Genomic DNA, 15,070 nt, shown 5'->3' with positions numbered 1-15,070 from the left:
AAAAATAAACAGAAGTAAAATTTTTCTACTTAGGATTTTTCCACATTGCATCCCTTCTGCCATCATATTGTCCATAGAAGAGACAGCTCTTGCAAGAGAGTAGAATATTAGCCCATTGTAATGTTCCGAATGTCAGCCTTTGGCCACCATCACCTATGAGCATGACTGCTGCTCTTAGTAATCATTGTGGTCACTTAGGATGAATAGGGTAGAATGGTTGTCCAAAGTACATTAGTCTTTAAGGAGTTAAGGACTTGCATCATATTCATTAGCCACAGTATCTTACCGCTGTGATGGAAACATAGAAGGTGCTCAGATGTTTATTGATCTCAACATCAAGAACAGAAACCACTATATGAATCTGGCATACATATGGCCTTTACCGCCCCGTTTCCCATTCTTCTTGGCTTAACAAAATTTGACAAAATTATTTCCTGTATTTCTTCCATATTGTCAAGTGTGTATTGTTTTATAGCTAGAAAACCTATTATTTAAGTGTGATTTTGGTGTATTTATTGATTGAGCATGACTAGAATATTTGAAAGGTCTTTTAAAAAAAAAAAAATCGGTGTATTACTTGTAAAGGAAGCCAAGAAAGTTTGGAGGTGCACTGTTTATTAGGTTTTGTGTGAACATTTAACACTAAAACATTAGTTAATATGTATTCACCATTTAGATGATTGTAAAACATTATATCAATGTGGCAAGTCACTAAATCAAAACACAGGTAACTGGAACAGACTGACACAGAACACAGTTGGCCTCATCAGATACATAGAAACCATGGTAGGATGACCAAGATAAAACAGTATAGCTATGAAAACATCAAGTTGATGATAGCATAGGCTCTAATTATTATCATCATCAATAGAATGTGAATGTATAATAAAAAGTGAATTATATAGTTTTGTTTAACTCTTGTTTTAATTAGCACCAGATTCAGCTACAGTTGTATTTATAAATCTATGTTAATTTCTAATAGTTAGAATTAATTACTTCTTCCTAAAATAATACTCTTCCTAGAATGGAAATTTGGAAAATATACTCTACTAAATATCAGTTGATTTTATTTCCAGGTGGCATCCATTAGGACAAACATTATGAAAAGGCCACTGACCAAAATGTTGATTTCCTAGCTGACACCTGGAAGAAAAAATAAACTTATGTTTAATGGAGTAGACTATCTAAATCCCTGTTTTGAGAAGAGTGCACATTCATGAATATGTATTCATTGCTGAATTCAATAGATTCGAGTAGTGAAGGACATCTGTATCATAGAAAGTAGCATCTATTCATTAACTTACAACTTTCCAAAGAAACAAGCAAGAATGCAGCTTGAGATGGAGTGCTGGCAGTACCTAGTTCATTCCTTTATTTTGTGACACGTTTATCATGACCTGCATGATAACTAATGAAATAAATATGAGATTTGTGTGTTATTTATAGCCTAATTTGTTGAGACTCTCATTTCAAGTTACAGTAGCACAATCATAAATCAATATTATAAATGAGTTATTTATGCTTTTGTCTTATTCAGTGTTCTAGGTGCATTATGGTTTTTTATTCATACATTTCAAATAATATTTCTCTTTATTTCTTCTTTTCTGCAGTGGTAAATCATTCCTGTGCAACAAGGGCTAATCCAAGATCAGCTACATAAACGGCCTGAGTGCTGTTTTAAACAGGATTGGGTGATTGTACAACACGACTTTTTAAGATAATCAAGGAGTAAAAGTTTCTAGTGGAAACATGATATTCATTTTGTCCGGTCCTCTTTTATTTCTGCCTAAGGCTTTCTCATAAAATTTATGCTATTTGCCCCTTAATACCGATTTCATGATGGTTAACCATATATATACCTGGAAAGAAAATATAGACTTGGGAAGAACAGATACATAGTCTACAATGAATATTTCTAGCTTTCATTCAAGACTGTATGCTTACTGTGTTGTGCAGAACATTCTGCCAGGCATTAAGCGGGATACAAAAGCAGTCTAAGATATGATCTCTATCCTGTGAATGTGTTTTTAAAATGTATACTAGTCATTATTGGAGTGACTATTATATAAAGACAAAAGCCACTAGGGTAGCCATGTTTTTTGCCAGTTATTAGCCATATATAGCGCATGTGTACACGCATACACACACACATACATATATGTAATACATAATTTTATTACATTTAAATTAATCCAAATATGGATTATATTTAAATTAATCCATATTTTCAAGAACTTCATTAACTTGAACACTCAGAAATACCCTGAGTGTTTTAAGACATAATTGCAAATAACTCATGTAACACTTATATTTTTCTATCTTTGCATGTATGAAGTTTATGCATTCAGGCTTGTGCAAATGTATTTATATCATTTGCCTAAACCCTTGATTATTTACATGTTCCTATATGGGATCACAGTCCTTCAGATATGATTCATAGCAAAGTGATTTCTTTACCTATTGGTATGCTACGATTGAGATACTTTAAGAATCCTGTGAGTTGTGTACATGGAAATATAAAATGGATTTTATCATTAATCCATTCAGAAATCATATTGGGCAATAGCACTACTACATGTACATTTAGTAGCAAACATGGATAGAATATTTGGAGATAATGAAGATTTCAAGACTGTGTTAAGAAAAAAAATAAAAATAAAAACAACCATGCAAGAGACGGGGCTCTTGGCTCTCAGCTCCAAAGCATGTGAAATATTCAGCTTAGGAACATAACTGCAGGAAGCACTTCTAGGTCATGGGAGTTGCTATGCACAAAAGAGGTATGCTTGTTCTAGCTCAGAGAAGCTTCCACATATATTATTTACTGAGGAAGCCTCATCTTAATGCCGTATAGAGGAGCCCGAATGACATACTCTTCGCAAGTGGCAGTATTGGTATTAGAGCATTCCAAGGGTGTGAGAATTAGTTTGGAAATGAACTGAGAAAAAGCAAATAATATTTCTTAACTATTGTAGAAAATGGAGGTATCGCTAGGAAAATTATATTTTCCTCTGGTCTTTCTCACCATTTATTTATTCTGCTCACCAAGGACCCTGGCTTTTGAGGAGAGGTCCATGGCTGAGAGAACATTAAAAGGAAACAGTGAAAGTGGAGAATGCAGATGCATATTTGGATTCAGGAGGAAGGGGAGGTTCAAGAGGTGCCTTCTATAGCAGAGTTGGTTGTTAAGTCGCACTACCCACAACATGCTGCCCACAATAACCACAGAAGAAAGGTTATACATAGGTAGGCCTGTTCTCTCTTTTATGCTCACTTACCACGCAAATGACATCTTTGTGCCTGTTGCTTGGGGTCATTGCCTAAAAATGTTGAGTTGAAACTGGCAATGAAGAAAGAATGGGCTGGGCATGGTGGCTCACGCCTGTAATCCCAACAGTTTGGGAGGCCAAGGCGGGTGGATCACCTGAGGTCAGGAGTTCGAGACCAGCCTGGCCAACATGGTGAAACCCCATCTCTACTAAAAATACAAAAAATTAGCCGGGCATGGTGGTGCACCTGTAATCCCAGCTACTTGAGAGGCTGAGGCAGGAGAATTACTTGAACCTGGGAGGTGGAGGTTGCAGTGAGCCAAGATGGCGCCGTTGCACTCCAGACTGGGCAACAAGAGTGAAACTCTGTCTCAAAAAAAGAAAGAAAGAAAGAAAGAAAAATACAGAAAAAATGGAGGACTTTAACATTTCTTGAGTACCTATTATTTGCTTGGCGCTGTTCTAGGTGTCATATATACACCATCTCATTGCATCTTCACAACATTCCTGAGCATTAGCTTTTCTTTTCCCAAATTTACAGGGGAAGGAATGGAAGATTAGAGAAGTTAAGTAGTTTGGCCAAGGTCATAGCTGGTGAATGGCTGAATCAGAATCTGAACACCAGTTTGTCTAATTCCATACTGCATGCTATTTCCTTACAATGTTGCCTTTTCCTTAGGGGCTCATGCAAAAGATTTATGATTTCCTTCCGATTTTCTTTGGTCATGGTGCTCTAAACACTCGTAGCTGAATTTTTAGTTCTTACCTCAAGTAAGTGTGGTAACACTACTACATTTTTAAAGAATGAGTGATATAATTTGTAGAAATATTCCATGGAATGCTTTTAAGAGATTTCAAATCAAAAAGTTGAAAATTCATGCTATGCTCTAGGCATTATTGATCCTGAGCCATCTCATGCAGGTAGATATAAATCCTCTTCTTAAAGATCTCTGGTGAAAAAACACTTTTAGGCTTTTCCACAGTAATTTACCTCATTGCTGAAAAGGTTTACAGATACGTGTATGTGCATTGTTAGGACCAATGACATAATGCCCAGTTGCAGTGAATCAAGCTATTAAAATAATAATCCCTTTTAAAATTATAATCTTCAAAGGGTTTCCTAAAATCACTTATAGGAAGTTTATGTGATTTTGCTGTTTCTCTAGGAAAGGCAGTTATGTTTGAATATTTAAATAATCAGGCCTTGTGTGGGTCACACAGGGATTTTTATTTTGCATTTGGATTCCCTTTATGGTTTAAATCACAGATCTCTACCTTAAATGCAAATGAATGGAGTGTTAAGAATTGACATAATTTTTTAAATTGCCATAGTTATTTCCAGGGAGTTTTACACCTCAGTGTAAGCATCTTATCCTGTATTATAATTGCTTGCTTGTTTGTCCTTCTAACAAGACCATGAGCAATTGGAGGGCAAGGATTGTGCCTTACTCATCACAGTATCTCTAATGTTTAGCAAAATGCTTGACACACAGGAGTGATCAATAGTTATCTATTGAGTGACTGAAATAATTTCTCCAATTGATTCTGCTTAGACAGGCCTTTCTCCTACATTCCCTCAAATGCAACCTGCTAATTCACATTTCTCTATCCTGGTTTATGTTATTTCTCTCACCTGGAGTGCTCTTTCCTTCTTTTCTCCACTTATATAAGTCCACCTAGTTCTTCGTGGTACAACTAGTTGCTACATGCGTCCTGTTCTGACTATTCTAGCTCTCATAGAGTCATGTCCTCCTCATGCCTTGACTCTTTTAGCCTGTGGGATCCCCACACACTTTAGCCCTTTATTATGTGCAGCTTTATATTATTTGCCAATTTAAAAAATATTTCTGTCTTGTTTTCCCAACCATTATGGAAAGTGGCCATGTAGGCCGGGCGCAGTGGCTCACGCCTGTAATCCCAGCACTTTGGGAGACCGAGGCGGGTAGATCATGAAGTGAGGAGATCGAGACCATCCTGGCTAACACGGTGAAACCCCGTCTCTGCTAAAAAATAAAAAATAAATAAAAAATAAAAATTAGCCGGGTGTGATGGTGGGCGCCTGTAGTCCCAGCTACTCGGGAGGCTGAGGCAGGAGAATGGCGTGAACCTGGGAGGCGGAGCTTGCAGTGAGCCAAGTTCGCGCTACTGCACTCCAGCCTGGGTGACAGAGCGAGACTCCGTCTCAAAAAAAAAAAAAAAGAAAAGAAAAGTGGCCATGTGTTGTATCATTTTCTCTCCCCTTCATGGTGACTTAAGTGTAGAAGAGACCATGGGATAACAAACTATGGCCTATAAGCCAAATCCAATCCAAAACCTAATAATAGTTCTTTCTTTCTTTTTTTTTTTTTTTTAATCTATTTATTTATTTTTGAGATGGAGTCTCGCTGTATCGCCCAGGCTGGAATGCAATGGCGTAATCTTGGCTCACTGCAACCTCTGCCTTCTGGAGTCAAGTGATTATCCTGCCTCAGCCTGCTGAGTAGCTGGGATTACAGGCACATGCTACTGAGACGGGGTTTCACCAGGTTGTTGAGGCTGGTCTCAAACTCCTGACCTCGTGATCTGCCCACCTTGGCCTCCCAAAGTGCTGGGATTACAGGCGTAAGCCACCGCGCCCGACAAGAATATTTCTTATGATTTTAAATGGTGAGAAAACAATCATAAGGGCTGGACGTGGTGGCTCACGCCTGTAATCCCAACACTTTGGGAGGCCAAGGTAGGTGGATCACTTGAGGTCAGAAGTTCGAGACCAGCCTGGCCAACGTGGTGAAACCCGTCTGTACTAAAAGTACAAAAATTAGCTGGGCGTGGTAACTGGTGCCTATAGTCCCAGCTACTCGGGAGGCTGAGGCAGGAGAATCGCTTGAACCCAGGAGGCAGAGGTTGCAGCGAACAGAGATCTTGCCACTGCACTCCAGCCTGGGTGACAGAGGGACTGTCTCAAAAACCACAAGAAAAACAACATTTTGTGACATGAAAATTATATGAAATTCAACTTTCCATAAATACATTTTTTTGCAACATAGCCACATTTATTCATTTACATATTATTTGTGCCTGCTTTTGGGCTACAGCAGTAGAGTTGGGCAATTGTGACAGAGACTGTGGTCCACAAAGCCTAAAATATTTACTAGCTGACCCTTTACAGAGAAGGTTTGCCAACTGCTGGAGTAGATCATCAATGAATACTTACTGGTTAAATAATTCATTGTCTTAGGACCCTATTCTGTTATGAAACAAGATACTCTGCAAGTACTGTTAATTATGCCTTACATAAAGAAAAATAGTAATAAAAGCAACCTCTGGAGCGCAGATTATTTTTATCTTTTAGTTGTTGAAGTATAAAAATTTTCATTTTCTGATTGTCTGGTAAACTGACTTTTAGTGCCCTTATTAGTTTTAAACCTTTTCAAATATGCAGAACCTCTTCCTGCAGAGATTTTAAAGAACAGGGTAAGGCCAGGCGCAGTGGCTCATACCTGTAATCCCAGCACTTTGGGAGGCCGAGGCGGGTGGATCACTGAGGTGAGGGGTTCGAGACCAGCCTGGCTGACATGGTGAAACCCTGTCTCTACTAAAAATACAAAAAATTAACCGGGCATGGTGGTGGGTGCCTGTAATCCCAGCTACTCGAGAGGCTGAGACAGGAGAATCGCTTGAACCCGGGAGGCAGAGGTTGCAGTGAGCAGAGATCGCGCCACCGCACTCCAGCCTGAGTGACGGAGCATGACTCCATCTCAAAAAATAATAATAATAATAATAATAAAGAACAGGGTAGATGATTATCATTCTGGAATGGACTAGATAACTTCTAGTATTGTGCAGCCCAGTGATTCCTTGAATCTCCTCTAAATGTAAACCTTCCTTTATTAGAAATGAGAAATCTGATTTGTGGATATGAAGTCTCCTCATCCCCCATAACTCCTTGATTCTCCTTTGCCAGGACCTCCCCCCACCCTCCACTTTTGGTTTAATCTAGTTCTTCTAATTAAATATGAGATAATTGAAGTTCACAGAGTTTAAACCCAGCAGGTTTGATTTAATGATAAAAATCTTGGTTTGTCAGCTTTTCAAGGCATAATCCTGGCTGCTGCCTTATCTGACAGGTAGTCAGCCTAGCAGGTCTGAGGATGAAAACCAGAGCATCTCATCTTTTCAGGCATGACTTGCTATTTATCTTCTGAGGCGTAATTTACAATTGCCCTATAGAAAATGGGTAGGGTTAAATAAGTAAAAAAGGCCTCTTTTTGCTTTGGCTCAATTAATTCATTTCCTATGCGGTTGTCGATGACTAGGCTTACAAAGTAGACAGGTGTATTTCAAATGAGGGGAAAATACCCCAAACATAGCATATTTGATTATTGTAAATTATTCCTTTACTCACTGAATATGTAAAGTATGTAAATTTAGTCCTGCTGTCAAAAGGTAGCTCTGTGCCATTAGTTTCTGCAGCAGACAAGGCCTGCTGCATCCTGTACTGCATTTTCAGAGAGATAATTCTAATGACAGCTTGAGCAATTGCCTTAATGAGCCAGAAAGGTGTTCTTTTTTCTTCGTGTTTAGCTACTTAGAGTCATCTGAAATAGAGATCATCTGTAGATATTATAGAGTGAAAAAAGACATGGGTTATCTTATTAATGTGTTTCTCCAAGCATGCTAAGAATGAACCATCAATCAGGTATTTGCCAAGAAAATAGCTTGTTGTCAGTTCTGTATAGGTGATATGGCAACCTGAAATGCAAGTTTAGGTTCTAATTATCATGTTAGCTAAGTAAAATAGTTGTCATTGTTGCATCTATAAGTCATTTTGGGAAATATTGTAGGGCTTACCAAACTGATCACAAAATAGCATTAATATTGTAAACCTGAAGTGAACAACATAACCAGTTTTTTTAAAAATAAAGCACTCTACTTGAGTCATCAGGAAAACATTAGAAATCTACATACGTGCATCATATTATATGTAAAATTTAGTTTAATTGCAGCTTTGTGTTGTTAGAATCCAACACATTAATATTAACATTTGAGACAAATTTCCTATCATCTGAGTCTTTCATTCTAAGTGAAATGTCCATATTTTCTCATTAATTTGAGTCTATTTAAAGATAAGTCACATCACAGTAACATGAAGATTGGAAAAGTAATGTTCACATTTTAGTTAAAGTCATGAAATATATACCCATAATTGACTATGGTGTTTTGATTTGGTTATAAATTATAGCTGTGCCTTCCACATGGAGCTAAGAGAAGTCGTGGCTTAACACATTAGTGGTGGAAAGTGTAAGTTTACACTTAAGCCACTCCCCAGCCAAGGATTTGCATAAAAAAATGAGTGAAGTTCACTTGGGCCTATGTTAGCAAAATAGCAAAGGTAGAGGCACTCTAAAGGTCCTTTCTGCCACCGTTGTGTACAATACATGTCTGCATCTTGCCTAATCTTAATTAAATCATGTCTTCTGGTCTGAGGACTGAAATCCTGAAATGTAACCAATATTTAAGAGCTTAAACAGTGAACAGTGCTTTTGTATAGAACTTGTAGTATGAAACAAGGCTTCAAAAAGCCAGAGCTGTAGAATTAATTTTTTCAATTGAATGAGTAATACTGCTTTAAAAAATATACATGGCCGGGCACGGTGGCTCACGCCTGTAATCCCAGCACTTTGGGAGGCCGAGGTAGGGAGTTCGAGACCAGCCTGACCAACATGCAGAAACCCCATCTCTACTTAAAAAAATACAAAATTAGCTGGGTGCGGTGGCATGTGCCTGTAATCCCAGCTACTCAGGAGGCTGAGGTAGGAGAATCACTTGAAGCCGGGAGTTGGAGGTTATGGTGAGCCGAGATTACGCCATTGCACTCCAGTCTGGGCAACAAGAGCAGAATTCTGTCTCAAAAAAAAAAAAAAAAAAAAAAATCATATATATATACACACACACATACACACACATATCCTTTTTATGGCCGGGTACAGTGGCTTACCCCTATAATCCCAGCACTTTGGGAGGCCAAGGTGGGCAGATTGCCTGAAGTCAGGAGTTCAAGACCAGCCTGGCCAACGTGGTGAAACCCCATCTCTACTAATTATACAAAAATCGGCCAGACATGGTAGCTGGCCCCTGTAATCCCATCTACTCGGGAGGCTGAGGCAGGGAGAATTGCTTGAACCTGGGAGGTGGAGGTTACAGTGAGCACAGATAGTGCAAGTGCACTCCAGCCTGGGCAACAGAGTGAGACTCTGTCTCAAAAAATATATATAGGCCGGGTGCTGTGACTCACACCTGTAATCCCAGCACTTTAGGAGGCCAAGGCGGGTGGATCACCTGAGATCAGGAATTCGAGACCAGCCTGACCAACATGGTGAAACCCGTCTGTACTAAAAATACAAAATTAGCTGGGCATGATGGCACATGCCTGTAATCCCAGCTACTCTGGAGGCTGAGGCAGGAGAATCACTTGAACCTGGGAGGCAGGGGTTGCAGTGAGCCGAGACTGTGCCATTGCACTCCAACCTGGGTAACAGAGCAAGACTCCGTCTAAAAAAATATATGTGTGTGTGTGTGTGTGTATACATATATACACAGACACATATCCTTTTTAGTTTAAATAGCCTATTGTATTAGAAAAAGTTATACACGTGAATCAGCTCTACATTTTTCAGAAGGTAAATCAAATAATTACTAAATTGAAGTATAGTGAGACGAACTATCATGTGAAATTATATTTCCCTATAAATTTCTTATTGAAATCTTGCATTGATTTGTGTGTGTGTGTTTGACTAATGAAGTAAAGTGTGGGGACTACTAAAGAATTTAGATTTAATGCCTAGGTAATGGGTACTTGTCCAATTACAGATCTTCATGAAGTTTCTAATGAAAAAAACACTAAAGAGCTCTTCTTCTCAGCCGTATCATAAATGACAAAAAACTCAGCTCTCTAGGCATAAGTCAGTAATAAGTGGAAGAGTGACTCTTCTAGTTACTAATTCATTTGCGGAGTTTTCCAAAGTTAGCTTGCATTGTAAGTTTCTTATAAGGAGGATCATTTCATGAGAGTTAGTTTTTTGCTATTGTCACAATTGTGTAATCATCCCCATAGAAGCGTGATATGCATACACTCAACACATTCAATTTGTAATTCTTCTTGCTAGTAAAGCCAAAAATTCTATTCCATACTTAGACATCCGCGGAGGTGATCCTTATAATGCATTATGTGTCAAATTTTATTCTTTTTCAAAACTCCAAAGAACATGTGACATTCTACTATGTCTTTGAATCTCTGATTATGTAAATTTGTTTATGTTAATCTATAACATGTTACTTGGTTTCTTTGAAGCTCTGTTTTCAAGCTGATGATGCTAAAATTTGTGTTAATTCACATCTAGGTGTACTTGAAATCACCTAATTTGAAATTGCAGTTCTTAAACAGTTAGCTCTAAGAAATGTAATTATGTAAAGAATATTTTGAATGAAATTTTGAATAAATTGGTAGAAACATAGTTAATTGTTCACTGCATCCCAAAATAGTAGGCTTGGAAAGTGATGCTTTTCTACTTTAATTTTAAATCTTGTACACTTTATAAGAAAGAAGTAAGCCTATCCCCATATTAGGCAAGTCAGATTAAATGTTAGTTCCATTAATTCAGAGAAAGTAGGCTCAGTTGATGACGATTCAATGCCAGTTGAAAAATAAACAGATATGCAAAGTCTTGGTTTCTTCCTATAATTTCTTACCCTTTTTTTCAGTTTCTTTGTTGTTCTATGAAATCTTTAGTTAGGTTATGATAGAAGGCCATGGTACCTCATTGTTCTTTAACTCCAGTGGTTGGTTGTTTTTAATTCCATTAATGGTAGTTTTTTGGTTTTTTTGTTTGTTTGTTTTTTGTGTTTTATTTTTTATTTTTTCGATATATCAAACATTTTCTGTGAAAGGAGAAAGGAAAGAAGAGCTTTGACTTACAAACTGACTTGAAAGCTATTCCAGCAATTGGTTGTCTTTGAAGTAGGCAATTTACCCTTTTTTCCCCTTCAAAATCGGTTATACTACATATTTCCTTTTTGAAACCGGAAAGAGTGAACTGTGCATCACAGTTCTCTTATCTATAGCAAATCTATAACTCCTGAATCCTTTCTTCCAGACCCCACCCACCCTGAGGGCTACTTCTCCACCATTAGTTTATCTTCATCAGAGAATTACAAGAGGCAGAGCAGCACAACCTTGTGCTTTCTACTCTAAAGGTGTTGCTTCCCCAGACAACTGAAACTTGAGTTAAGCCCATGCCCCAGGAAAAGAAAGGTCAGGTCAGGAAGTTATTTTGCTTTCTGAGAGGCTACAGAGATGACAGCAAAGGAGATGAAGAGCCTTGGCATCTACTCCAGAAATTGCTCTTGACTGCCAGACTTCGATCTAATCTCTATGTCACATCATCAGCATTCACTGTGTACCTCATACACAAAAGCAGAAGAGTAGCTGGATTTCTTTAAAATTGTGCCCTTCATTTGTTTCCCTTGCATGTTCTATTTCCCCAATTAACTTTGTGAGCCCTGGGCAAATTAGTTAACCTCACTGGCCTCAAAGGCCTCATCTGTAAAATGAATGGTTTAGAATAGATGATCTTTATGATCCCTTCCATTGCAAACATTCTATGCTGTGAAATCTCAAGGCTGTAAACTATATGAGAGTAGGAGCCAATTTTTTTTTTTATCATTTTTTTAATCTCCCCACAGGGCCTAATGTAACTTTGACTGTACTACCTTGCTTTCACTATGTGAAGTAGATTTTGAAGACAGCTCTAATATGTACTAAACTCGATTAGAAATTAGACATCCCATTTTAGTTGAAAGTCAGATTATTAGGTGTAGATATTGTATGAACTTGCTTGTTTCAAAAGGAAAAAAACATTCTGGGAAATGAATCATTGGGATGGAATTATGTAACCCCATTTAGGAAAACAGTACTTTAATAATAGGCTATGAAAGAGTTATGGGTTGAATTGTCACCCAAAAAGGTATGTTTAAGTCCTAATCCCCAGTATTTGTGAATAGGACCTTGTTTGTGATTGGAGGCTTTGAAAATGTAATCAAGTTAATATATGGTCATACTGGATTAGGGTGCACCCTAAATCCAATGACTGGTGTCCTTATAAGTAGGCCATGTGGAACACAAAGATACAAAGGGAGAATGCCACGTAACTGTGGAAGCATAGATTGGAGTGATGTGGCTGCCAAGGAATCCCAAGGATTGATGGCTACTGTAAAAAGCTAGGAGAGAGAAGTGCAACAAATTCTCCATCGGAACCTTCAAAAGAACCAACCCTGCCTGTACTCTAACTTCAGAATTCTTGTATCCAGAGCTGCAAGAGAATACATTTCGGTTGTTGTAAGTCACCCAGTCTGTCATAATTTATTACGGCAGACCTAGGAAACTAATACAGAAGATGTGGACACTGGCCTAGGAAAAGTCCCCAAAGAATACATACAGCTCTGAACTGAAACAGTCATAGCTTGCAACTACTGTAGGACATCTACTTTCAGTCTAGGATGTCTTCATATTTTATAAAATGTGAATCTAGATAGTAATAGAACATTAAGATCTTTGGAGCAACTCACCATTCCTTACGAGATCAGGACCGATCTTATACAAACCCTGATCAGCCTGAATTAGGATCACATTTGTTATAATTATTACTGATCCCTTGAGAGTCACCTTTGACCCAGCATATCATACCCACAAGCCTAAGAGTAAGCTGCAGAAAGACTGTTTCTTAGAATGGTCGTCCATTATTGACTACCCTCTTCTACCTTATGCATGTTTCTTTTGTCCTTTTTTTGTTAACCATTTATAAAGTTAGATGCTAAAGAATTTTGAGCTCAGAAATAATATTTCCAAAGAAACAATGTGTAACTCAATTTAAGCTGTTTACTTGCCCATTGGGAATAACCTCTCTCTTTCTACCCATGAAAACTTCACCCAGGCTTTCACCATGCATAGCTCCGATCCCATCTACCTCATCAAGGCTTCGTCGAATCCCCCATTTCGAAGTAATCTGCTTGCCGCAATTACATAACTTATACTCTCTGTGTAGTTCTGTTGACACTTAGCAAAAAGTACCTTATATTATAGTTTTGTTTTTACATCTGTGTGTCTTATTGTTAAAGAAAAAATTATTATGACACTTGTTAAAGATGGTAAGGCAGACTTCATTCAGAGGGACTACTACAGTGGAATTTTGTAGTACAGTAGTGAGATTAAGCTTAACTCCAAACACAAGAAGTACCAAGTGGACATTTATAGCCATGAACCAGGGTGTGGGGCGATTGATAGAAAATTACTAAGAGGAAACATCAGGCCTATGGGCATTCCAGCTAGACTGACTTGACAGGATTCTTGCTGAAGTCAGACCAAGATGATAAGATATCCAGGGTAGGGAATAAGGAATTTGATCAGATATCAAGGGTGGGGGATCTGCACTAAACTAACCCAGTAGTATTTTTGCTAAAACAGGACTAAATGAGCCAGGGACAGAGCCTAAGTTTGGGTCTAGTTAAAAAGGGAGCTCTGAAGAATCTGACTCAAGTTTGGTCAAAGAAGAGAGTCTTTGTCATTATCTCCTCAATGAGATTCTAGAGAATAGGAATTATAATTCATGCTCTTTTGTATCTCTACTCCCTACTGCCCCCACCCCCATGAAAAACAGTGTATGCATGTCATAAAGTAGTTTGTAGTTGAGTATTTTTCAATGATGGTTGACTAATTTTGACAGAGCCGACACCTTAATTCACCAGTTAAATTGGCTCTAGGCACAGCCTTCCACAACTCATCATTATTTGACTAAATGAAGACAATATATTTTAAGACTCTGGCACAGAATTTCTGGTTAACAGTGGTTGGCATAATTTATTCTCTTGCCTGCTATTTTCAAGTGATGTTACTGCTTTGAACTCATTTTTTAAAGTAGTATTTATAAATATAACTGGTAAAAGTGTGGCATCTTTGGCCAATGAAAAGAATTGCTGTCAGCTTGAGAAAAGAAACGTAAAGCACTAAGTATACTAGAAATTGCAGACATCCTCACAAAAGTGATGGATTAATGACCACATACAGCATTATGAAAGCTAGTTATGGTTTGCTTAAACCAGTCTCTCTCTTTATGGCATTCTCAATCTTTTTAAACAGCTAGGATATAATAACATTTTAAAAATTAAAGTATTTCACATAACCAAGAACTTGATATGAAATGAGCAACATTAAGCACAAAACAATTGAAGCTTCAGATACTGGAGCAGGCAAGAATTTTAAACAGCCCAAATGAATAAGGATGCAACATTGTTGTGCTTCTTCAGATGCAGGAATAATCAGGCTCAAAGGTTAGCAGAAAGAGATTTTATAGCAATAATGGCTCCCCATACCATTTTTCTCTTGTGACTTTGACTCACAAAGGTGAAGCTTTCATTTGAAGATTTGATACAACGCAGCTGCCAACAGCAGGGGGGAGAATTTGGCCAAATGGCTGGACTCTCTCAAACATCTATGAGGGACAGAGATTGAGAGGGAGAGACGGGGAGAAATTGAGAGAGATAGAAAAGGAAAAGAGGAGGGAACCAAAAAGGAAAAAAAGAAAAAAAAAAGATTTGCATTACCAATGACAAATCAAAGTTGAAAGTTTGCCTTTCCTGTTGTCATTCATTGCCATTCATATTTAGAAAGCAGACTGCTGTGATAATTGATTTGATGGTCCAGCTTGAGTGGAAGCACTTCTGGGCATAGCAGCCTCAGAGATGCCAAAAAAGAAGAAAAGGTGGGAATG

General features: G+C 38.0%; 1 protein-coding gene across 5 annotated transcripts in view; it reads left to right on the top strand.

Moving 5' to 3' along the window:
* Positions 1–15,070, top strand: part of DIAPH2 (diaphanous related formin 2) — a 914,469-nt gene that overhangs the window by 787,424 nt on the left and 111,975 nt on the right. For 3 of the 5 annotated variants that reach the window (XM_021932750.2, XM_021932749.2, XM_021932746.2), the window contains one exon: positions 1,611–1,753. The exons of the other annotated variants lie outside the window; for them this stretch is intronic. In XM_021932750.2, the coding sequence (XP_021788442.1) occupies positions 1,611–1,660 (50 nt within the window). In that variant the 3' untranslated portion in view covers positions 1,661–1,753. Of the gene's footprint in view, positions 1–1,610; positions 1,754–15,070 lie in introns of those variants that run through there. 5 annotated transcript variants of the gene reach the window in all.

This window comes from Papio anubis, chromosome X (genome assembly GCF_008728515.1).
Source record: "Papio anubis isolate 15944 chromosome X, Panubis1.0, whole genome shotgun sequence".
Lineage (NCBI taxonomy): Eukaryota > Metazoa > Chordata > Mammalia > Primates > Cercopithecidae > Papio > Papio anubis.
This window is presented reverse-complemented; position numbering and strand designations above follow the sequence as displayed.